General features: G+C 44.1%; 1 protein-coding gene across 6 annotated transcripts in view; it reads left to right on the top strand.

Annotated features, from left to right (window-relative positions):
* PACSIN2 (protein kinase C and casein kinase substrate in neurons 2) overlaps nucleotides 1-24,913 on the top strand; it is a 133,873-nt gene that overhangs the window by 82,962 nt on the left and 25,998 nt on the right. For 5 of the 6 annotated variants that reach the window (XM_014610298.3, XM_014610293.3, XM_059726626.1 and 2 more), the window contains 4 exons: nucleotides 17,273-17,429; nucleotides 17,869-18,104; nucleotides 19,826-19,981; nucleotides 20,963-21,138. In XM_014610298.3, the coding sequence (XP_014465784.1) occupies nucleotides 17,273-17,429; nucleotides 17,869-18,104; nucleotides 19,826-19,981; nucleotides 20,963-21,138 (725 nt within the window). Of the gene's footprint in view, nucleotides 1-3,292; nucleotides 3,400-17,272; nucleotides 17,430-17,868; nucleotides 18,105-19,825; nucleotides 19,982-20,962; nucleotides 21,139-24,913 lie in introns of those variants that run through there. The other variant, XM_059726628.1, reaches the window with a different exon arrangement.

Here is a 24,913-nt window from a genome sequence, read left to right as displayed (position 1 = left end):
GGGCTTTCCCCAGCCAGGACTGTGCATGTGTGTGGTGGCTGGAGGTTATACGGTGCCTCCTACCTGCCTTTCACCCGGGAAGTCCTTGGTCCTGGTATTTCCTGAGGGCTGCGGGGCCACTGGCAGTTCTACCAGGCCTCCCAACCCTGGCAGAGTGCAGTTTTAGGTCATGCCCAGAACCTGGAGCCTCCTCCTTCCCAGAGCCCTGTTCCATACCTCCAAGTTTCTCCTGGCACAGGAGCTCAGCAGGTACATGTTCTTCCCCTGCTGGTGATGCAGTGGGTGCTGCCTCCAGCTCTGAGAGTGGGGCATTAAATGGTTTGGAAACCAGAAACGGAAAGGAAATAGGTGTGAACGGAGTGAGGAGGATGCCATTCACTCCGTCTGTACCTGGAGCTTGGGGAATCTCAGCAGCAGGAGGTTCACCTTGAGGAACACTAACTGCTCCACCAAACTAGCATCCAGAGAGGTTCAGTGGAGTGTCATAACATCCCCAGCAATGATGAACACCCACTTGCTCAGAACACTGGTTGGTGGACAGGACAGGTGTTCATGGGCAACTGTGGTCAGTCCTGCCACATCTGGCTGTGGCTTGCACAGTAGGCCGAGGGGTCACACAGTGCTGGCTCTGCATCCTCGGCGAGATAGGCAGCCACCAAGGCCTGAGTGCTACCGGCCTGATGGTGGGGTCTGGTGCCTCTGGACCCAACCATGGAAGCCATGCCCTTGGCCCACACTGGCAGCGCCTGTGGTGGAGGAGGAGACTGGCTGGTGGATGGTATGCTGGCATGAGACAGTGGATCCCCTTCTTCCACACCCCCCCACCTCTGTCCTTCTGCCTCCCGGACTCTGTTCACCAGGACTTCCATTCAGCGATCCAAGGTTTTGCTGCTGCATACACTCCCTTTCACGCTTGGGTCGCACATAGCCACCAGCACGTGGACTGTACTGTACCACAAGGGATCAAGCCATTTCTTGATGCCCTCCTTCAGCCGCTTCACTAGTGCCTGCACCTCTGGTGATAGTGAGTTGCCTCATCCAGGAACATTGATCCCCTGGGACTTGTGCATTTCGTTTCCCTCACTACAGGGATCACCTGGCTCAGGAAAGCATCACCACTGCTGAGGCTCTCAGTGGCCTTGAGGAAGGGCTTGAGGACCACCAAGATCTGGGAGATGGTATCCCACTCAGCTTTGTTAAGTGGGCCACTGATCCCAATATCCCCATGCAAGGCTAGCTCATGGATGGCCTTCTGTTGCTCCACCAGTCTTTTGAGCATCAGGTATATGGAGTTCCACCAAGTTTCCACATCCTGCATGATTTTGTGCTGTGGGATGCTCAGCTCTGCCTGTTTGTCCCGCAGCATCTTGCCCCCCCTTGATGCTGTGGTGGAAGTAGCCCACCACCTTCCTGCATTTGAAATCGGGCGGCTGGTTGTGATGGGGGGGGGGGGGACTGCTTCGGGGGGACGGGGCTTTCGAGTGAGAGGGGGACTTCTTTTTGGGCATGCTTCCACTGGTGCCAGGCTGAGGAGGAGCAAGGGCAAGGGGGTGGTGCCTGCAGAGATGCATCAGCATCCCCGTGATGCTTGTGCATTTTGCTCCCTTGCCCTGGCTGGTTTTGGCTTGGCAGTGCAGGCAGGTAGCATATGTGGGATCATCTGCCAGCTCAAAATGATCCCAGACCACACTACCCCCTTGCTTCTGGGGTGCAGGTGCATGTGCAGATGCTGCCTTTTCCCCCTTCTCAGCAGGCAGAGGTACAGCAACAGGAGGAACGGACTCAGCTGAGCCACTTGCCTCCACAACCTCTACCTCAACCTTCTCCGAAGTGCCTACTGGGGAAGGAGACCTGACTCTAGGAGAAACTTGAGAGGTGTGGAGTACAAACTCAGATGATTCCCTCTTCTTCCCTAGAATTTCCCTTGCTATGGCACTCTGATCCACCTCCAGCTCTTGCTCTTCCCCTAGCATTGGAAGGCTCAGGCTGGGAATTGAAATTGGGGTGGGAGGAGACTGTAATGCTGGCGCTGCTTGTTGTTGTCATGGTGGGTGGTGATCAGGGGTGTTGTTATTGTGGCAGGTGTTATTGGAAGGGACGCAGACACTGCTCCCATTTCCTTGATGCCACTAGCAGCAGAAGCAACATGGCTGCTAGCAGGGTGGATTGATTTAAATCAGCAAGAGAAAACCCCTGTTTAAATAACTGATGCAAATCAAGTTTCTCACTGATTTCTTTTTCACACATTTCTTAAACAACAGCGCAAATCTGATCACTAAAACATGTTAATTTACAACTTAATAGAGCATTTTACAACATCTGTCCTTAAACTCTTCTTTTTTTTAATTTTCAAATTTTATTAACCCTAACAGACAAGTCGTCACAACACTGAACATATGCTGTCCTTAAAACTTCTACAACTAGATCTCATCTTCCCCACTCCTGCTGTCATTTTAATTCATAGACTGAAACAGAAATATGGGTTTTCCTGCTTTTTTAACTCCCAGTCGATTTCTTAGCTTTGAGTGAATAATACCAAATGATGAAAATATTCTCTCTGTGCCTGCAGAGGAAGCTACTGGTGTGAAAAGTTGGCTTGGCAACTGAGGGAACTCTGTTTCAAGGTGCCTGGCTAATGATTGCCACCAATTCAGGAGAGTGACTTCGTTCAAAACATCATCAGTAAATATGTACTGTTTAAATGGTTCCCCTCCAGCCCTGAAATTTATTATGACTGGCATAAGTGAGGAGTGATTTGGAGATGCCCATGCTATGCTGGCATCATCTTCAGAAGTTAGGTATCTACCTTTATATCTGGGGTTGAGAATATTTGCAAGAAAATGAGGTGGAGTTAGTGCTTGATCCATTCACTTCTTTATTGCCTACAGTTTAACTTTCTGGTTAAGTACTTCTTTCTTCAATATCTCTTGAAATGCCTTCCAAATTTCGACAGCATCAGCAATGCAGCAACAATCTCTCTGAAGTTTGTTTATGGCTATGGATATAGGCTTCGGTATATTGAGCCATATCCTCTACATTCCTCTTTAATTCAATGTTAGATACTTTGGATGAGAGACTTCCATCTATTTTATCACGGTTTTCTTCACAGTCCACTCCACTGTTCCTTTCTACTCTGCCTCCGTCTTTTGTCTCTGTCTTTAAGACAGTGTCTTAACTAACTCCTCTGCCTTGCTTGGCTTAACTCTACCACCACATAAGCACAGAACAACAACAATCCTATCCAGCCTGTGTCTTTGCACACGGGACTTTAGTCTGCTGAGCAACAGAAACTAAAATCACAGAACTTTCAAGAAGCAAGAGGTGGTAGTTAAGCTGGGCAGAAAGACTAGAGTCATTTTCATGAGATGAAAAACTGAAATAAACGCCCATGTTTGATTGGTAGGTAACTCAATGTGTGTGTGTGTGTGTGTGTGTGTGTGTGACAGAGCCATTAATTCATTTTTATGAGATTGTAAGTGTAGGTTTAGAATGTTTGTGATGAGATTTAATTGTAACTGGTATTTTTTAAACGAGAGAAATTTAGTATTTTATAGATGATTTAAAAAAAACCCCCATCTAATTAAAAAAATCTGATTTTTTTTTAATTAAAAAAAAAAAAAAAGATTTTTATCCACCCTGGCTGCTAGTTGTTGGAAAGAGGCTACGTCTAAGTTTGCTTTGTTTTGTTGGATTTTTTTGGGGGGGCGGAACTTAGAGCTCTCCCTCTTCCCCCTCTTCTGCCCCAGCCAGAGCAGCAGCCACCTGTCTTTTCCAGCATGCTTCATGTGTGGTGTGCTGGAAAATCTGTGTTTCTGTAATCCGTGTGTTTCTGTAATTTATGTAATATATAAATATATGTTGTGCTTTCCTGCACAGTCGATGCAGACTGTCAGGGAAAACACAGATTTCTTTTATGTGGAGAAAGAATTACAGAGAAAAACAAAAAGCAGATTTTGGGGGAGGAATAAATTGAAAGAAATGGATTAGGAAAGGGAATTAGGGTATTTCAGAAAGGATTGGATTCCACTTGTTAGAAACAGACTAGCAAGTAGGAAGTGAGAGCCTTCCTGATGCTCCCAGTGCTGCTGGAGGACACAGCTCAATAAGCTGACAAAGACACAGCTGACAAAGCTCATTTCAAACAATGCTTTTATGCTCCTTCTCTGTCCCTCCCCCACAGCAGTGGGATTGGAAGGGACCTCAGGGAAGGATCACAATCAATGGCTAGCTACACATATCAGTATCAGAGCAGTCCTTCCCCTCTCTTCCCCCTCCCTCTCCTTAGTTTGTATTTCCCTTCAAGCCCAGCTTTGAAACTCTTCAGCATTTTCAAAATGTTTCGAGTGCCCTCATTTAGTTTTGAAACTGTTTCAAAGCCTTGTGTTTCATTTCGGTTTCGCTGTTTCAAGCTTGAAACATGTCGAAACGCCTTTGAAACGAAATGTCTGTCGAAATTTTGCTATAGCTATAGTTTTTTTTTTTCTCCTGGTTCCTTATACTTTGCAGATGGAACAGCATTTGTTTGTTTGTATTTCCAGGTATTTGACCATCACTTTTTCAGTGCATTATCAGGAATTTTTCTTTTATCCATTTATGGAACAAAAAAACCAGATTAAAGAAGTTAGGAATGTACAAATTTACCTAAGTGCCATAATTTCCCATGTTCAGTCAGCTCTTGGATGGCGTAGATGTATAGCTGACCATGCATGCATGCTCATAATAGTTATTCATGCGCACAAGTTAAATGCACATGCAGGTGTTTGTGGAGTTTTGAATATCTGGCACAGTGTTTCAAAATATGCCCTAAATAAAGCATTATTTGAGTAGAATTATTCAAAAGCTATGAAGTTTTTACCAGGGAGAGAATGAAGTATTGTTACTTAGTGCCCTTTAAAAATGAAGACTGTGGGTGCCGAGTATAGCCGGAATGGGGCCGCAATGGAGTGGAATTAGGCACAAACGCATACTGGTTGAATTGAGAAGAACTTTACTTACAAACTGATGTACAGGGACTTGCATCGATGCACACAGTGTAGGCACAAACAAAATCACACCGATGTTTTCCGAGCGTGCAGGGTGCGGGGTACGTTGGGACGGTCCAGTTTTGCTCCAAGGTACATGAGGAACTCGTTCCCAACGTACACACGGAGTTCTCCGACTTGGGCGGAAACTACCCAAGCTTTTATACGGCTAGTGAGCCAATTGCTAGCCGCCAGGTATGAATAATTTACAATGAGCCAATCTGTAGCATGCATCCAAACGGTGCAACTGCTAGTTTTGGCGGGAGCTGATCACTGCACCAAGGCTTTTCCCGCCGTAGCGAGGCATCCCTTGCACTGAGCACTCGCATCGTGCTAAGAATTCTGCTGTGTCGAGGCACTTTTAATTACTAAGTACTGACAAAGACCAGCTGAAATGTTTAAAAGGCTTCAGCAGTGATGGAAGCCCATCAGGTATCCCTGAGGCAGGACTTCAAGCTACCTGTCAAGACCCATGGGTTTTTTTTTTTTCTTCCTGGTCTGTAAATGTCTGCCAATAGAGTGCATCAGTTATAGCAGTAGCTTTTGAGATAATAAACCTTTTCACTGTGAACTAGACCCATTTCACAAAGATCACCTTGTATGAATAAGACTGCCAAACCAAATTAGGAATACCAGAAGAAAGTGTTTCTTCATGTCAGATCTCACTTTATAAACAGTTCATGGTTTGCATTTCTGTTTGGCAATTTCTGCAGGGTTGTTGATGTTGGCAGTTCATGAAGTACAGCTGGATCTGTTGCCTGGGGCTAGTGATAGGTAAAACTCTGTCCCTGTCTCAAATGCTAACAAGTTAAATGCAAGAATTTTGTGATGGCAGTATTTGCCTTTCCACTCATCTCACAAAAATAACTCAGCAGTTTTTCCCTTTTTCCTATTCTGCTAATACTAGATAAAAATAATATTTCATTGCATTTGTGGTATAAGATGCTGTACAAGCACATAAGAAAAAGATTGTGAGATATTTGGGATTGAGAGTAAGTATAATATACGTGGCAGTGGTTGAACAAAACAGATGGGGAAACATGAGGAAACAGTGATTTTCCTGGTCACAGGAAAATAGGTAATCACAGCATAGTTCTTCAACTTGTGAGGAATTTTTGTGGGAATTGCCACTGTGGGAGAGGTTTAAAGGAAGCTCAGTAGCTTTGCGGGGAGCTCCCACCATGAATGAGAGGCAGCAGATAAGTCTGGAAGCAGTGTTTTTTGAATACTGTAATAAATAGGCAGTTGAAGGCTGTTCTTGGCAAGGCAGGAGTAGAGGTCTGAGGGTTGACATCTGCAGAGCATATACGGTCATTGTAGTAGCTGGGATAGAGTGAAAATTCTTAAAAGCAAAGATGAACATTGTTTGGAAAGGAGGAGCTGATGATGGAGTGCAAGAAGGGGTAGTGTGGGCAAAGCAAGTAGCCAGGACGGTGATCTTTTCAGGAGTGTTTTGTATGGACATCCTGCTAGAACATCCTGTAGTTCACCAGTAGCCATTCCTCTGGTACAAATGGAGCTATAGTATTCGTTGCATTATATCAGCCACTAGCCACAGATACTTTTACATAAGGTAACATTGAAATGTATTTGATAGTAAAGCAAAGGCTGCTTAAACCTATTGGTAAAACATAAAGCTCAAATATAAAGCAAGATACAAAAGCTATTCATTTACTTAACTGCTGTACTTAACACACACAGGATAAGTTGGCAGTGCATTCTCTCTTAATGCTATTTTAGATTAATTTCTGAAATGGTGAAGAGCTTCTCTAGCTTTTAATTTATGAGATCTCCAGTGGAGATGACTAGTTATATAGCTTAGTTGACTTCTCATCGCTCGGGTGAAAACAACTGACCCTGCAGAGTTGGGAGTCAGAAAAAATGGGTGCGACTATTAAAATGTTTATTTCCATATACATACAGAGAATGCTTATTCAGAAAGCAAAAAAAATTGTAAACAATTTTGGGCCTTCGTGACTGTGTGGGTATAACTCTGACTGTTGAAAACACATACCTACTGAGTCAATTTATTTTGGCCAGCTGCTACAGATAGTGGAATTTGTCAGTTGTTCTCAGCTCGAAAACAACCTTGCTGTGAATGCTTACAGCAACAAAATCTCTCATCTCTCCAATTGCAATTGAAGGAATTCTTAAAAAATGAAACCAGGTATCAAGGATAGGATTTCTAGAAATAAGGACTTAATAATAATATGCACCCAAAAAACCCTATAACCTATTTTTTAGTAAACAGACAAACATTTTAAACTTAGTTAAGATTTCTAATGTTAGCAGTTCCTTTTCTGTGGTTCTTGGCAGTCCTTGGGGAATCTCTTAAGGATTCCTGACTTAGATTAAATACCTTGTGCTGTTAAGTGTCAGGTTCCACATACACGCTTCATTTGGTGTCTTCAGAGAATACTGCTGACGTCAGCATGTATGGTGGAGGAAAGCATCATAATGGTTAATGATGAGTTTGTTTGTTTTTAAGATTTTAATAAACTAGCCTGTGCGTGTGATCTGCATAGAATTATCTGTTAAATATAGGGTTTTAAAATGACATACTTCCTGAAATTCATCCTTGGAGTTCTGAAAAATGGTAATGACAAAAACACCTTCAGAACCAAAGTGGTTTTTAGTTCCACTGAGAATCTCAAATTTCAAACATAAAATGTTTGTCAGAAAATATTTTAGACGTGTAGAACCATAGTGGAAGTCTGCTTATAACTTTAGCTAATGGAGCTATTATTGGACTGTGGTTCCATGATATAAATACAGTCATTTATTTCAAACTTCAAGTGTGTATCCAGAGGATTGTAAATGTGCAAACTATTGTATTATGTTATTGTATCCTTCCTTTATCAGTGAAAATTATTTTAACTTGCAATTTATTGTATAGGACATTATTGAATGGTATCTTTTCCTTCAACTAGTCTGCAGTCTATTAGATCTTGTTAAGAAAATGTCTTAGTAGTACAGTATCATTTTTTTTTCTTTTTAAATTCATTCTTTGTTGGAAATTAGTGAGACTGGTTAACCAATCAAGTTTATCTTCTGTCTTTAAATACAAAAACAAGCCAAGCAAAGAAATTAATAGACAAAACATTTAAAACTAACCAAAGCAAATACTTTACATGTTGGATAATTAACCTGAGGAACTAACTGCAATGAGGTCATTTGAGGCTGAAAGCTTAGTAGGAGTCCAAGACGGATTAGGCATCTACTTGCATAAGAATGGCTGGCAACCTTTTCAGTCAACAAAACAAAAAATTTTTGCAAGCTTTCTCAGGAAAGACAAGGAAACATCTGCTTAATATGAGTTTTCTGACAGCTTATTCTCGGGTAACTATTAATGGTCAGTATCTGATTCAGATTGACAGTTTCCTTCATGACCAGTTTATATTGCACAGGATCTGGATAAATGGTTAAACTTAATTTTGTTTGCTAGAGTCCAGGTTTTCAACACCAAATGTAAGATGCTATACCTAGGAAAGAAAAACCATAAAGATATAGAATGGGAGATAATTGGCTAGGCCAGTGGTTCTCAGCTGGGATGCTGTAAGACCACAGTGGAAGCAGCCAGATGAAACTGCTGTGTCCAGGGCTGCCATATGCATGCATTCCTCCTGCAGTAGGGCTTCCCAACAACCACAAAGCAGGCAAAAGAACTGGCTTGTGCTATAGTCCTTCATGGTCTGGCCTCTGTCCCCTTCCATCCTACTCCCAGAAGCAGTGGCCGTGCATTGTCGAACTAAGAAGTGTGGCAGGAGAGTGTGCATATGCTGCAACCCTTCCCAGTTTGGCTGTGCATCTGCTGTTCAGGTCAGTTTTTACTGCCAGCAGCGGCACTCAGTTGAGAACCACTGAGGTAAGTTGAGAACAATAGTGGTTCTAAACCAGGGCTGTTGCCACATTTAAAAATAAATAAATAAATAAAGTGGTGGAGGGGTACCCTGATTCTGAAAAGGTTGAGAGCACTGAGCTAGGCTGCAGGATTGCCAAAGGATCTGGGGTTATGTTGAATCTCAAACTTAACATGAGTCAGCAGCGTGATACATTCACAAAAAAACCCCAGATGTAGCTTTAATCACATTAACACAAGAATTTTCTACACGATACTGGAAACGATAGTACTATTCTGTTAGGTATTGGTTAGGACTTATCTTAGTATGGTTAGGACTTAACTTAGAACACTCTGAGCTCTGCACTTTATGTAGGATGTAGAAAAAACTGGAGATAGTCCAGAGGTGAGTGACAGATAATAAAGGGGTTAAAATGCAAACTGCATGAGGAAAGGTTGAGAGGACTAGGCATGTTAAAAAGAGTATTGAGCAGAGGACATGATAGTGGTTTTCAAATGCTGGAAAGGCTGATGCAAGGAAGAGGGAGAACAACTGCACTTGTCACAGAGAGCAGGTCATGAGGCAATGGGTTTAAACTGTAGTAGAGAAGATTTGGTTTAAATATCAGGAACCCTGCCAGCACTGTCACTGTGTACAGTGTTGTACTGTAGTATTGTCACTGTAGTATTGTCTCTGTTCATTTGTCACAGAATCACTTTTCTGACCACTATTTTTGAAGAATAAAAATGATTCATAGTTTCATAGTTGGTAGGGTCGGAAGGGACCTGAGCAGATCATCAAGTCTGACCCCCTGCCATGGCAGGAAAAAGTACTGGGGTCAAACGACCCCAGGAAGGTGTTCATCTAACCTCCTCTTAAAGACCCCCACGGTAGGAGCCAGCACCACTTCTCTTGGAAGTTGGTTCCAGGTCCTAGCCGCCCTGACAGTGAAGTAGCGCCTCCTGATATCTAGTTTAAACCTACCCTCTGCCAGCTTGTGGCCGTTATTTCTAGTCACTCCTGGTAGCACTCGGGGGAACAGGGACTCCCCCAATGCCTGCTGGTCCCCTCTGACTAGTTTGTAAATGGCCACCAGATCCCCCCTCAGCCTTCTCTTGTGGAGGCTGAACAGGTTCAGGTCCCTTAGCCTTTCCTCCTAGCCCTGCTGCCCCCGATCATGTGGGTGGCCCTCCTCTGAACCCTCTCCATATTGTCCACATCCCTCCTGAAGTGCGGCACCCAGAACTGGATGCAGTACTCCATCTGCAGCCTGACCAGCGTCGCATAGAGGGGGAGGATCACCTCCTTGGACCTGCTTGAGATGCACCTGTGGATGCATGACAAGGTGTGGTTGGCCTGATTCCATTGTGCTGGGAACCAGTGTTCCCTTTAAGGTGGCCACGCACAAGTAAAAATCTTGCTGCACACAAACTTTTTAAGGCCATGCACCTGATTGGAAAGGAGCTGGGTGCAGAGTGCAGCAGAGGCACTGGGGCTGGCGTGGGACACATACCAAAGGTAAGCTCCTCACTTCTCATTCAGGGCAGGCAGTGACTCCTCCCTGAGGCGGAGGCTGAGGCAGGGGGCTGGTGTGGGCTCCGCCGGCTCCAGGGAACTGCTGCGCTCCCGCGCATCACCTCATGGAGCGAGGAGGAACATGGCGTCAGGGCTGGAGAGTGGAGCAGTTCCCTGGAACCAGCAGAGCCCATGGAGCAGTTACCCAGAGCGGGCAGATCCTCACTCGGGGCAGCCAGCAGCTCCTCTCCGAGGTGAGGCAAAGTGGGGACGAGGGCTGGGGGCTGGTGCAGGCTCTGGGGAACTGCTCCGCAGGCTCCGCCAACTCTGGGGAACTGCTCCACTCCCCAGCCCTGACGCCATGTGCCTCCTCACTCCTTGAGGCAACGCGGGGGAGCGGAGCAGTTTCCTGGAGCCCATGGAACAGGTCCCCGTCCCCGTCCCTGCCTTGCCTTGCCTTGGGGAGAAGCCGCTGCCTGCCCTGCATGAGGAGTGAGGAGCTTACCTTTGTCTGGTGGCTGAACCCTGCCCACTCCCACCTGGACACTTACTTTGGGACACTTACCGGCAGACCGTGCCACACCAAAAGTGGGAGGTGGGACTGAAGCAGCGTGCTCACAGACCACTACTCCTTAGAGGGAACATTACTTTGAACTATACATTCATTTCAGCTAAATGAAAACAAAGAGCAGATTCCTACCAAACTTCTTAAACTCAACCCTGCTTAAGTTTCAGTGGTTTACTTCTTCAAGTAAAATTAAGCATCTTGAATGCTAACTTCAGTAAACTATTCTGCTGTTATTTCTATCTCAGCTACTCATTCCTAGCTGCCCTAAGCAAAATGGAGAGGTGTAGTGGGAATATCCCTGTGTCTGTTCAGATTTGAAGTGGGGATGTAAATATTGTTTCTAAAAATATCCGTTTAACCGCCTCTAATTATATTGATTAAATGGTTAACCAATAACATATGCCTAGTCCTGGTGGAGGGTAGGGGGAAGCCCCAGACTGGTACCTTCCCCTCCCTACAATGGTGAAGGGTCTGTAGCCACTTTTTTGTTTGTTTGTTTTGTTATGGAAAATTTTTCATGTCCCAGGTGAGATTAGTCAGATCAGGTCCAAATCCACTTAAATTAATAAAAAATCATATGTGGCCTTGCCACTGGCAAGTATTCTCCAACCTAGCCTGGTGCTTCACACGCTTCCAAATCCTTTGGGCAAGCATCCTATGTGAAAACCCAAGCTTGGAGGCTTGGGGTTAGGATGCCCCTGAGTTTCATTTGCCCTCAGCCATATGGCTGCAGGAGCAAGCTAAGGAGGAGTCTCCCATTTCCAGAAAGTCAGTGTGTAGCCGAGATCCTCCTACTGGAAGCTGGCCATTGGGAAGCTAATTATGAGGAGGATCTGCAGCTGCTTACCCAGAGCAGCGCAGGGAGTCAGAGGCCATGCACAGACCTGCTTGGACACAGCTGCTGCTGGCAGCCACTCCCCACAACACAGCAGCAAGCAAGGTGCTTTCACAGCCTGCTGCAGACACTGGTACACTGGGAGGGAGGGAGCAGGCAACTCTGGTTGGGCACAGGTTTAAACTAAGTATCCTGTTATCTCTGTCTAGCTGGCTGCTTCTCACCTGTGAATGAGCTTAATTGATAAAGTCATCATGCCGCCTGCTCTCTTGCTCTTTAACCTCATAAGCTATGGGTACTATTCCCCCCTTGGCTCCCCCTCACCCCTCCTCCTTGCTTCTGCTGTGTAAACATTTAACCTTTCACATCCCTAATTTGAAAACACACCAGTTGTGACATCTACAGAAAAATCACTCAAGGAAGAAAAGGGGGTGGGACTTGAAGTAATGCTAACTGTAATGAAACCATTGCAAGATTTTGGATTTCCAAGTCAAAATAACTTCAACTCATGATCTCTCAACTGAACCCTCAGCTCTCCAGATTTTCCCAGCTAGTAAGTCTGTGGAGGGGAAGGGGAGCTCGAGGGCTCTGTGGTGAGGGAGAGATTGGGACAGGAGCAAGGGCTGGGGTGAATGGGGCCCTGTGGGGCCAGGGCAGGTCGTCTAGAGGCAAGGGGTGGGGGCGGGGTGGGTGGTACGGCTCTCTACAGCAGCACACACCCGAGGGAGGCACGAGGGGTACGTACTACACACAGGGCAGAGGCGGGCTGTCCGCGATGGGCTCTGTGCCTTGCTGCCTTTGCCCCGGGAGCTCAGCCGTGCAACGCCATTGCCGCCCCCTTGAGCGGGCAGGGGACGTGGGGTGCACTGGCTGTGCAGTGCATCCCCTGCCCACTCAGCAGCTGGAGGCACACTGGCATCATGCTGCTGAGTTCCCAGAGCAAAGGCAGCAGGGTGCAGAGCCCTAAGCCTGCAGCGGGCAGCCCAGCTGCCCCACAGGAGGCGTGTGCCTGCCATGCCTCCCCTGGGGGTATGCACTATTGCTACAGGGAGCTGCCCCCTTCCCTTCCCTTCCCTGCCCCCCCCACCCCGCACCTCTTGACAACCCACCCTGGCCCCAGGGCCCCATTCACCCTAGCTCCTGCTCCTGCCCCACGTGGGGCCCTCAGTCTCCCTTCCCTCTACTCCCTGCCCCTTCCCCTCCACTTATCAGCTGGGTGCAGTGTCCGTCTCTGTCTGCTCCTCATTCCCAAGCTGCAGCCCACCCAGACTTGTTGCTGCGTCTCACTCCTGGCCCACAGTACCCCACATCAAGCCAGGATGTACAGGGACCCTCCCTCCTCTCACACATGCACACACACACACTTCAAAAATAACATCTAATGATTTACGTGCCAATCTTTTGATTTTTTTTATAAGCCTTTGTCTCATGATTTTTGGCATGGTGGGGTGGGCAATACTGAACTTGCTGCAGATCCACTGTGAAACTATAGCACCTAAGATTAACCTGAGAGACTTTTCAGGGCTTGTGGCAGGTTCAGAATTGCTCTTTGTGAACACATTTTACTATACATTTGTAAGTGTTATAGTAGAACTATCTTGTTATAGGTTCTTGATTTCAAAAGGTGCTTGGGGGTATTAACGATACAGTCACTGAGCCGTCTTAAACGTAGTTGCAGAAATCCTTGGAAAATGGTTTCACTGAAGATGGAATTTTATTTTTGGAGGGCAAAACTCTACATCAAAAAACAGCATTTTAAGGTCAACCCTTTCCTGAACAAGGTAACCTTCAGGGGAGAAACTAGAGAGGATAGTCTGTGTTTCATATACTTATTAAACAAGAATGCATTTAAAGTAGTATGTACACTGTCAGGCACATAAAATTCTATGCATAATGAAGATGGATATAAAGAAGTATTAGATATTTCTAAAATTCTAGCACTTAGTGTAGCATAAACAGGAATGTGGAGTCCATGTGATCTGTGAAATGGGACAGTTTGAAGCTTATAGATGTCAGCATTTTTTATTTTTTTTAATTATTAGTGTAGATCTGTTAACAAGTACCAAATTTACCACTCTGGAAAACTGCCTATTTAATACAAATCCAAGGCAAGCTTTCCATACTGTAGTGCCAATGTAATTCAGTATATCTGGGGAAAAGGAAGCAGTCTGTAGGAGTAAAATTAGTTCCAGTGTGTGTGCAGTTATAGGCCAATAAAAGTTCTGGTTGTGATATAGTTTTCTGAGCTCAGGTTTGTCTCTCTCCAGTAAGAATTGGACCTTAACAGGTAAGCTTGTTTCACAAGACTGAGCAGCTGTTTAAAATAAGTGATAGGGTTAGGGTTACCAGCATGGGTAGAATTTGAACAGGCAGCCTGTTCCTTGAAGAATCCAATTGCCAGAGGGTTTTAGCATTTTAAATGCTAATATATTAATGGAAATCTTAGAATATTTTCTTATATAACAAATTTAACTTGTATGACCCCCCCCCAAAAAACTCTGGACACGTAGAGAAAGAAACTGCTGTTTATATAAATAGGATCTTAGCAGTTGTGGAAGTTAGCATAACCTGTTTTAACAACCTAGTTACAGAATTAGAGCTGAGATTATTTTGAGAAAATATGCTGTCCTTTCTGTCACCCAGTTGGGAGAGTTTTCACTGAATAAGGGAAAACATTCTTATGCTGATAATTATTTTGTTTTCCTGGGTAAAAGGTGTTTGGGGTGGGTACTTTCAGCATTTTTTCTTAAGATTGTTACCTTTGTTGGTGTTACAAGTTACCAGCACCATTCGTTTACATAATGATTTGTGTATATAACTATTATTTGACAAAGTTGAGACAAGTCACCTTTGTAGACAGATCATGTTCTTGTGTTAGATGCCACCTGACTTTCTTTGATTTGCTGAAATGGGTATATTCCATTTACTAAAGAGTGTTGAGCTGAGTACTGTAAGGGCATTGTCTTAAAAATGTCACTGTTCAGCTTGACAGCTCTGACTTCAGGCAACTTCAGCAAGTTATCTCGTCACTTTGGGTCTTTTGCTATATTAATATAGGAACAAAACCATTGACAATATTTTTAGTTTAATATAAATGTACTGTTTAATTATTTACTTTAAAAATGGTATTCTGAAGCAGATGGGTTTGTGGATTGCTTTAAATTCTTATTTTTTTACTGATTATTATTGTATTTACAAAATTTTGAACAAATGCTCTCAAATTATTAATGAGCCTAAAAGGTTTGGTACTTTCTCTTATTAAGACCCCAGATCACTAACATACTGTTTATTGATGAAAAGATACAGATATTTTAAGTAAGTATGTAAATACAACTTCATTTTCCACCTGACTACAAAATTATGTTCCTTTGCAGTCATGTAGCTGTTGTAAATAGAATAACTGATTGTAATATTTTAGAATCAGTTCTAAAACTGACAAACTAATAATTACTTGAGAAGGTATTCCTAATGTTTGCAAATGTTTAGTTCACTTTCAGGATGCCTGTGAATATTTCTTCAGTTTTTCTTTACAGGTTGTATGCACATTTACAATGTAGAAAACTCTGATCATGGTTCTTTCTAAATGAAACTACACTGTACCTGCTTGGTTTAGTTGTTTATTGTTAATATGCTTCACTGGTGATAATCTGCTGCCAATCTTCCATCTATGTTGGCCTTTTAAACAATTGACTTCTCCATGCTACATTCTTCGATTTTTATTTCTTTGCCCTTTGAGGTTTCTTTTAACTGTCTTAACATAAATCTCTCAGTGCTTCTCCCTGCATTCCCTCTTAATTGTAGTAATCTTAATTTAGAAAGGGGCTATTTAGTTTTAACATGCATACCTGCAAAATAGGATGTTAACCCCACAGTGACAGGAAATGACGATGTGTAGGGGGTGCACGCGGGTGCTTGTGCACCCCCTGAGATTGGTGGTGCACCCCCTGAGATTGGCCACTGCTGACACTGCCAGCGGCACCTGTGGGCAGTCATCACAGACCCCCCTGCCACTGACACTGCCGGCGGCGTTTGCAGGTGGTCGCCGATTGCTGGTCAGTGGTCGCCACTCCCCCACCACCGACACTGCTGAGGCTGCCTGCAGAAGCTCCTTACTTGCTTCTGCCACCACTGCTGCCACCGCCTGCGGACGGTTGCCATGCCCCCCCCCCCCCCCCAGCCTCAGGAGGCACGCAACATTCATGGTGACAGGTGGCAGAGTGAAATCTTATGCTTCTATGTGTTAAATGGCAAAAAGAGAAAACTAGATCATATAATTATCTTCTAGGACACTGAACCAAAATACAGTAAAGCAATTGTTAAGAAAAATTTAACATGGTGATTAACTTAAACCACAACCAGAATTACATTATGTAGGACTATAATTTTGTAACAGTCCTTGAGAGCTATTTGCTCAGCAATGACTACAAGACAGTCAGTATAAATTATTTTAGATTATTGTAAATTTCAAAAGTGACCATACTGTTTTCAGAAGGAAAGCACGCAATTACACCTTTTGAGGTATTGCTGAAAATTATTTGATGTCACTTTCATACACATCATACTAGAAATTTTTTTCTCAAAATCAGTTTTCCTACTTTTACTAACTGTGTTTTCATATACCTATATTTACCCAAAGCCAGGACAACTTTGATAATTAGATAATAGTATCTTATACATTAAAAAAATATATAATTTGCCATATATAGAATCTAATTGTATTGGGGGGTCATCTTTTCATTTGTCCCCTGCCCCCCATTGCTGTGGCAGGGAAAGCAGTGTGTGGGCAGGGGCGGCGGAAGTGCCCAGGTCTGTACCCCTTGCCCTCTCACCCCTAGCATCTCCCCCACCTGCGCTTTCCCCCTTTTGCCTGTCCCCCTCCCCCACTTGCCCCTTCCCCCCACTTTATCTTTTGGGGCCACCAGCAGCAGGCCTGGCCCAGCAGGCCTGAGCCAGGGCTGGAGCTGGAGCCACGGTGGGGGGGATGGGGAATGACCCCAGTTACAAGATTTCCTCCACCCTTTTCCCTTCTCTATACACCCTTCCACTGAACCCCAACCGGTCTCTGCCATGCTTCCCTCCCACAGTGCAGTCTGCCTTGTGTCTCCCTCTACTATACGCCCTCTTCCCTGCAGCATAAGCCATCCCAGTCCAGGGCAGGTGGTGGCTTGGCTCTAACTGCACCCCAGGCACAGAGCTGGGATAGCATCAGCCGCTTGTTTCAGGTGATATTTGAATCCAAAATGAGGCTTTATTTCCCCCCTGCCCCCAATATTGATTTGGAGGAAAAAAACCCTCCCTCCTTTGGATTCAAGTAAATATGAAACTTTAAGTCAACCTAGTACTTTGAAGTTGCATTTACTTGTGAATCCTATTGCTGGTTTAAAATCTGTATGATTCCCATGTTAGCTTATTGTGTTAACTGATATAGTAAGCCTTTTATTTCTGGCCCAAAGTTTTCAAGTAAGAATTCCTAAATATATATTTCTTTCTCTAGGTTGGGAATTATAAACGGACAGTAAAGCGGATTGATGATGGTTACAGGCTTTGCAATGATCTCATGAATTGTATTCATGAACGTGCCAGAATAGAAAAGGGCTATGCTCAGCAGCTTACCGAATGGGCAAAAAGATGGAAACAGCTTGTGGAAAAAGGTAATAAATGTCATAACTTTAAGCTCGGAGAGGCTTTACTTTTTTAATGGAAAAATAGATATTTAAAAGAATGTTTCCACTTCGGCCACCCAAAACAAACGTGCATAGAGTTTCCTAGCACATTAGTGGAGTCTGTAGAAACCTTCCAACACTACAATGTATGCTGCAGTTCAGTTGCATGTTGTTGAGCTTGTTGCTGCAATTACTGGATGGAGGTTCTTGGCTCATTTTGCTGGAAATCAGACAAATTAAAAAGGTCCCTTCTATCATAATCTCCAAATTGAATTTTTAATTAAAGTACAAAAGATACTATTTGATTTAAGGTGTTAAATACAATGCTAGGATTATGGATTATCCACAAATACAAGTTTAATGGCTTCTTAAGAGTAAAAGTTTCATGTGATGGTATTAATTGAAACTGATGTTCTGTTCTGTGTAGGTCCACAATATGGAACAGTAGAAAAGGCTTGGTGTGCATTCGTGTCAGAAGCTGAAAAAGTAAGTGAACTACATCTAGACATAAAAGGTGCACTGATGAATGAGGACTTTGAAAAGATCAAGAACTGGCAGAAGGAGGCCTTTCATAAGCAAATGATCGGAGGATTTAAGGAAACCAAAGAAGCAGATGATGGATTTAGGAAGGCTCAGAAACCCTGGGCAAAAAAGCTAAAAGAGGTACAGCAATCTATTGCATATTTCCTGTCTTGAGTTTCAATGTAGTAATGCTTTATAGAAAGCTTTAAACGGGGGAATAATGCCCATTCTCAGGTGAATCCTTTTCTCATTGAGATCTCTGCTTTTTGTCCTCTTTTGAAAGAAGCTTTCTCTTGTTTTTCCTATCACCCCTCCCATTAACCACTCCCTCTCATTTAATGTCAACCAATTCAGCAGTGCTCTAGAGAATGTGAAATTGACCTATTTGTCACATTTTAGCAGCATCTATGAATGCATGTGAGATGTTAACTGTAGGAAAAGAGCTTAAAGGAAAAACATCTTTTTTACATTAATATTTTCGTTAATTAAAAGACCATGCAAGAGAGAGTTGGAAGGGGCAAAATATTTCATTCAGGAATTTGAGGCATTTTTTAATTGGTTTCCTTCAGAAGGAAAATTGAAACTAAATTGAATGACAGTTACTTGTTTAATGGAGAAGGATAATGTCATCTTACAAATGCAGTATTTAGTAGAGGTGCATCGATACATGGGTCCATATTGTATTGGCACTCATAAAAGGAAACTTGATGTGATCAACAATCAGCTTTTTTTGGCCAACATGGCCAATAATGCCACAGATAAATGTATTCAGCCGCACCATGCATGTGACCAGGAATGCAGCCCGGCAGCTTGGAGACCAGCGTCCAGCCGGTAAGTCTGTGTGGGGGGAAGGCGTGGCGGGGGGCAGATTGAAGCCCCTACAGTGAGGGGACAGGCACTGCCCAGCTGGGGTGGGGTGGGGCACAGGACGGAGCTGCGGGTGGCTTGATTGGGTGGGGGGTAGGGTGGGACACAGCTCCTGCTGTAGTGCACACCCCTGGGGGAGGCATGGAGTGTATGTGCCCCCCAGATTTGTGTGTGGGGTGAGGGCAGGTTGCCTGCTGTGGGTTCAGAGCCGGGGCCTGCATCGGGCTCTTCTTGGCAGTGGGGACTGGGCCGGGGGTGAGGGAGGGTGGGGCAGGCAGTGGTGACGCTGGGAGGAAAGCTGTGGGATGGCTATGGCAAATTTGAGTGGCTGTAACCCACCCAGTAGTGTCCCCCCCTCCTCCCAGTGCCACTGCTGCCTGCCCACCCTGAGCGCAGCCCCAGCCCAACCGTCCTGCTGGGAAGAGGCCACAGTGGGTAGCCCACCCACAAACCAGAGGGGCATATGCCTCCCGTGCCTCCCCCCCAGGGTGCAGGGAGCCATGCCTCCCAGGCAACTGCCCATGAATTCATCCTGTGCCCTGCGTTGGATGGGCAGAGCCTGCTCCTGCCTCAGCCCTATTTCCTCCCTCACCATGGGGGGCTTCAATCTGCCACCCACACACCCCTTCCTTCCCCCATGCCCCTTCCCTCTCACAGACTTACTGGCTGGAGGCTGCTATCCAAGCTGCCGGGCTGCATATCGGCAGTTGGATCAGTGTTGGCTGATATGGCTGGTTAATAAATCTGCCATCCGTATCGACCAAAAAAAATCTTTCAGTGTACCCCTAGTATTTAGTTTCCTTAGGCTCAGTCTGCTGAATTGTTTTGTAACTAAATTTGTTTGAATATAGCATAGGATCTGATTTCAACATTTTTACAAAAGAAAAACTGACAATATTGGCTTTATTGCAATGTGATTACAAAACCTAGATACTCCTATAGCTGACTGTTTATAAAATGTATGAGATGCAAAGGTTCAAGAATGTGTTTTATAGGTGGAGGCTTCAAAGAAAGCATACCATGCAGCATGCAAAGAGGAGAAATTGGCTACATTCAGAGAAGCCAATAGCAAAGCAGATCCAGCACTGAATCCTGAACAACTTAAAAAGCTACAAGATAAAGTGGAAAAAAGCAAACAAGATGTGCAGAAGGTAAACAGGTACACATGCTTTACCTTCAGTAAATGGAAGCTAAATCATGGTGGCAAACCTCTTTTATTGAAGGTTAAGCTATTATGGTTCAGCTTCCATTTTACCATGGGGTAATATAATGCACACAGGTAGTACCACAGTAATTTCACTTCTTATTAATGACAGGCTATTAAATTTGAATTGAAAGATGGTTGGCCTTGGTTAGGAGCAGGAGGGCATGCAAAATGCAGGCACATCCCTAAGGGGTATTGCTAACCAGAAGAATCCAATTTCACATGCATATTGGACCCATATATATATATTTATATATATCAGAATTGGAATCCATGAGACTAGCATGTAAAGAATAACTTGTTTTTAAGTAACCATTCTCTCATTGCTCTGTTAACCTTTTTGATGCTACAACCTCCAATTAATGCTTCAAACTCTAAATAAAATTAAAGCTAGATAGCTCTAGGTCAGGGGTGCTCAACTCCCTGCCTGCAGAGCCATGGCATCTAGCCTGCAGGGCTCTCCATGAGTCAGGAAATTTGGTGGTGGTGGAGCAGTGGCAATTAATACTACCTTCCCTCCCCTGCTGCCAAATTCCCAAGCCATATGTGGCTGGATCGGGGCTGGGCCATGCCCCTTACCCCCATATGGCTGGATTGGAGCCACACTGGATGCAGCTGAATCAGGCCCTGCTGCGCCTGCCCCACGTGATGAATCAGACCTAACGGCCAGACTCAGCCCTCAGACAGACCAAGCACCATCCATCCAGCTTGTGGGGCAGAAAGGTTGAGCACCAGTCAGAGACAACATGAGCAGGGTGCAGGGCCCAGGGCAAATCAGCCTGTGTGGGGCCCCACCCCCGGTCGTCAAGAAGCCGGCAGTGGATTTGGTGGTGCGGGGCGGTATTTTTCGACATTTATCAGTATTTTTATGCCTATTGTGTAGTTAGTAATATAACACATGGAAAAAGTAGTTTTAATCTCTTTTTAGACCAAAGAAAAGTATGAAAAATCACTGAAAGAGCTGGATAATGCTACTCCTCAGTATATGGAAAACATGGAGCAGGTATTTGAACAGTGCCAACAGTTTGAAGAAAAACGTCTACGTTTCTTCCGGGAAGTGTTACTGGAAGTTGAGAAACACCTGGATTTATCTAATATTGCGAGGTAAACTTTAAAGCAGCTTGAACAAGAAAAGTTTTAATTTTGCCCTTAAATACGATACATCCAGTAAATTAGCATGTGGCATATGACTAAATTTATTAATGTGCTGCTTAATCAGGTAGTGTATCTAAAGTTTCTAATAAAATAATGTAAACCTTTTCCATCAGGTTTAGTCTTGTTCAGGATAAAACAGTATGGAGTGCTCATCTAGTTTAACATATAGTGACTAAGATTTTTTTTTTATTCCACTTAAGTTGTCAGAAATTGAACACTTGTCAATTACCTGGAAATCTTTAGAGTGTACAGTATAAAACTGACAAAAACAAGAAGGTCAAATAGGCTTGGGGGAGGGGAAGGTCTGTAAATAAGTTAACTAGCTAAACTAGAATTCAAACCTGTCTAACCATTTACTCATTGTTTAAAAGAGTAAGACTTTGGAGTAGGGCTATCAAAACAATTTTCCTAATTGAAACAGGTTATCATGCTAGGTAGCTGTGTGCAAGAGAGATCAGTCCACTGTTGTTTGGGATCTTGCCTTCTAAGGGCTATATTTTATTTCTTATTTTTCTTGTTACTGTTAGATTTTTTTTGTAGTTGGTGACAATGTTGCACTGTAAGCCCATGGCAAACGTTTCACTTATGGTGTAATTAACATTTTAATTGCACCATAGATGGTAACAATGCTACACATTCAGCCAATCTCTGGCACCATAAAATGGAAAATTAATCACAAAGACATCCCACAAAAAATTTATAGAACATTTTTGTGGCTGGTTTGCATGGCACAATTAATTGAATGTGTAGCATGCCCCCATGCAGATGCCGACAATTGTCAGGGTTGGCACTGGAACCAGGGCAGGCCTGGTCCTGATCTGGAAAATGGGCTGCCAGGGGAGCAGATTGCAAGGCTCCCTGCAATCCCTGCACCCAGCAGCCTTTCCTGCCTTGCCCCACAGCTGCTACAGGAACTGCAGGGCCAGGCACTTTAAAACTCTGGGTTGCACAGGAGGCCCCCCTGGTCTTTCAGACAGCCCAGCATGTTAACTACCTTGCCCTGTAACTGCCAAGGAGCTTTGAATTTGTTGGGTCAGCTTCCCTCCTCTATGCACCACTTTCAAAGCTGCACCTGCAGCCCTGCTGGGCTGCATGTGCGGGGGTTAAAGGTCACAGCATACTGGGAGCCTGTGATCAGGAAGCCTCTCCCAAATCTTGAGATGGTCTAAAATCTGTGCATAAAACTAGGCTACCCATGCTGGTTTTTAAAGATTGTGATGTGCCCAGCTGTAAGCACAGGTTTTAGACCTCCTAGTGCACAGGGACCCTGGGATCAGGGAAAGGTTCCCCACACATGCAAGGCAGGAGGTGTGATTGTTGGCATCAGGGATCAGATCCCATTGCACCATTAAATGAATGTCTTCTAGCGCCTGTGGAATATTTTTTTTTTTTTGCTTTGCCCCTGTCCACAATTGAGGAGGTCAAATCTGAGGGTTTCAGACTATCAAAGGTCATGAGGCTTTTACTTACCTCATCTTCTCCTATATATCACCCCATATGTCAAACTTCTTTATGTAAAGGTGCTCTTTTGCTGGTATGTCCACATCAGGTTGTGACTGTTTTACTTATAATGTAAAACCTTTTGACCACTTGGGTCTGTCCCTCTCAAGAAACAGATCTTGGTGGTAGGGAGGGATTGAGGGATCTCTGTTCAGTTAAATATGGTTTTAGTCTCTCTCTTTTTTCCCCTCCTTGTGCATCAGGAGTAGTATGTGACAGACACCAATAAAATTCTATGTCTTGCTTTTAAAACAGCCTATTTTTCTGTTTTCTAATATGTAGATGATGGCAAAGTTTTCTGCTATCCACTTGGAGGTTAAGTGGTTATTAGAGGAATGTAGAAAAGAAAATGAAAAAGTAACTTGCAAGAGGGGAAAAACAAGGGTTTTGTGGATGAGTTATAAATATATTGGGGCCCTGGCCTAATATATTAATTTAAAGGTGCCATAGGATCTGATCCACGATCCCAGCAATCACACCTCCTGCTATGCCACACACGCATGGTTAGAAAATATTCCTTATTGCGATGCTACATCTGACCACCAACAAGCTTCCAGTCGGAGTGGGGCTGAATGAATGGTAAACTGTTTAATCTCAGCCACCTCCGAGCCAAAACCTTGACCTCAGTCATCAAGCTGCAGTATGCTGATGATGCTGTAGTTTGTGCTCACTTGGAAGCAGACCTTCAGGCAATCATTGATGTTTTTACTGAGGCATACAAGAAAATGGGACTGATGCTTAACATTCAGAAGACTAAGGCCCTCCATCAACAAGCTGCGATAATTCAGATTTGCACCAAGACTCTGGAGAATGTTGAGTATTTCCTGAACCTCAAAAGCCATCTCTCGCAGAAGGCTCACATCAACGAAGAAATCCAACATCACCTAAAATGTGGGAGTGCAGCCTTCAGACACCTGGGGACTTGGGTGTTCAAAGATCATGACTTTGAATTTGAAACCCAGTTCATGGTTTATCAAGCAGTCATGAGCCCCACCTTACTGTATAGAGCCAAGACATGCACAATGTACAGGAGACACTTCAAGTAGCTGGAGAGGCACCGTCAATGCTGCCTATGGAAGATGCTTTCAGTCCAGTGGGAAGACAAATTCACCAATGTTAGCATCGTCTCAAGCGAACACCATGAGCATTGAGGCGATGATCATCCAACATCAACTTTGCTGAGCCAGCTATGTCATCTGGATGTCTGACCCCAGACTTCTGAAGCAATTTTTATTCTCCAAGCTCAGTCAAGGTGTACACTCAAGAGGAAGGTAGAGAAAGTGCTTCAAGGATGTCCTCAAGGCCATCTTGGAAAAAATGCAGAATTACATCAACTTGTGGGTGGCTATTGCCCAGGACCATCCCAAATGAAGGAAGAGTCTGTTGCAAGGATCTCGGTACTTTGAAACCTCACAATGACAACAGGAGATGGAAAAGTGGGAGCAGCAGCATGTAATGGACCAAATCAGGAATCCATAGCCATCCATCCCACATAGAAACATGTGCCCAAGTTGCAATAGAACCTATTGATTCTGGACTGGCCTTGTCAGCCATCTTCAGACCCACAGATAAGAAAATAATGGAAGTCAGACATCTTCGACTGCAAGGGATTGCTGCTGATGATGCATGGTAGGAAGTGTGATTTTTTTTTTTTTTTTGGGGGGGGGATCAGGGATCAGATCCCCAGTTGCACCCTTTCTAGTTACCAGTGTGGTGAGGGGGGCGGGGGGCAGGATTATGATCCCAGGTTCCCCCTTCACTGGCAAGTCGTAAGTTGGATGTCTACAGCTTGGCATGACCCAGTGTAGTCTGAAGTCCAGAGTCCTTAATTGCAGCGAAAATGTAGATGGGCCCTAAGTGGATCTCTTAATAGTCTGCCTGTTTCATAGCCAGCATCTGTTTGAAGACTGCAGAAGAGGAAAGAAATATTTGGATGAAACTAGGAGTAATGGCAACAATTACTAAAGGGAATATGTCAGATTGATCTTTTTCATCTCTCTCCCCATGGAATTTGTTGTTTTAAATAAAAAGTATTTTAAAAGTAAATCTGTTGCACTTCAAAATAGCTTCCCATGGTAAGAAATGAAAATACAGTATTTGAAGGTATTTATATCAGACCTGTGCATGTGATAACATAGGATATGTTGGAAAACCTTGCATTGGCTACTGATTTGATTTTATTATGGTTTGGTCTATGAATATAAGAATTCATTAGTTTTCCATT

The sequence above is a fragment of the Alligator mississippiensis genome, chromosome 4 (assembly GCF_030867095.1).
Source record: "Alligator mississippiensis isolate rAllMis1 chromosome 4, rAllMis1, whole genome shotgun sequence".
Classification (NCBI taxonomy): Eukaryota; Metazoa; Chordata; order Crocodylia; family Alligatoridae; genus Alligator; species Alligator mississippiensis.
The sequence above is the reverse complement of the archived record's forward strand: the minus strand, read 5'-3'. Positions and strand labels throughout refer to the sequence as shown.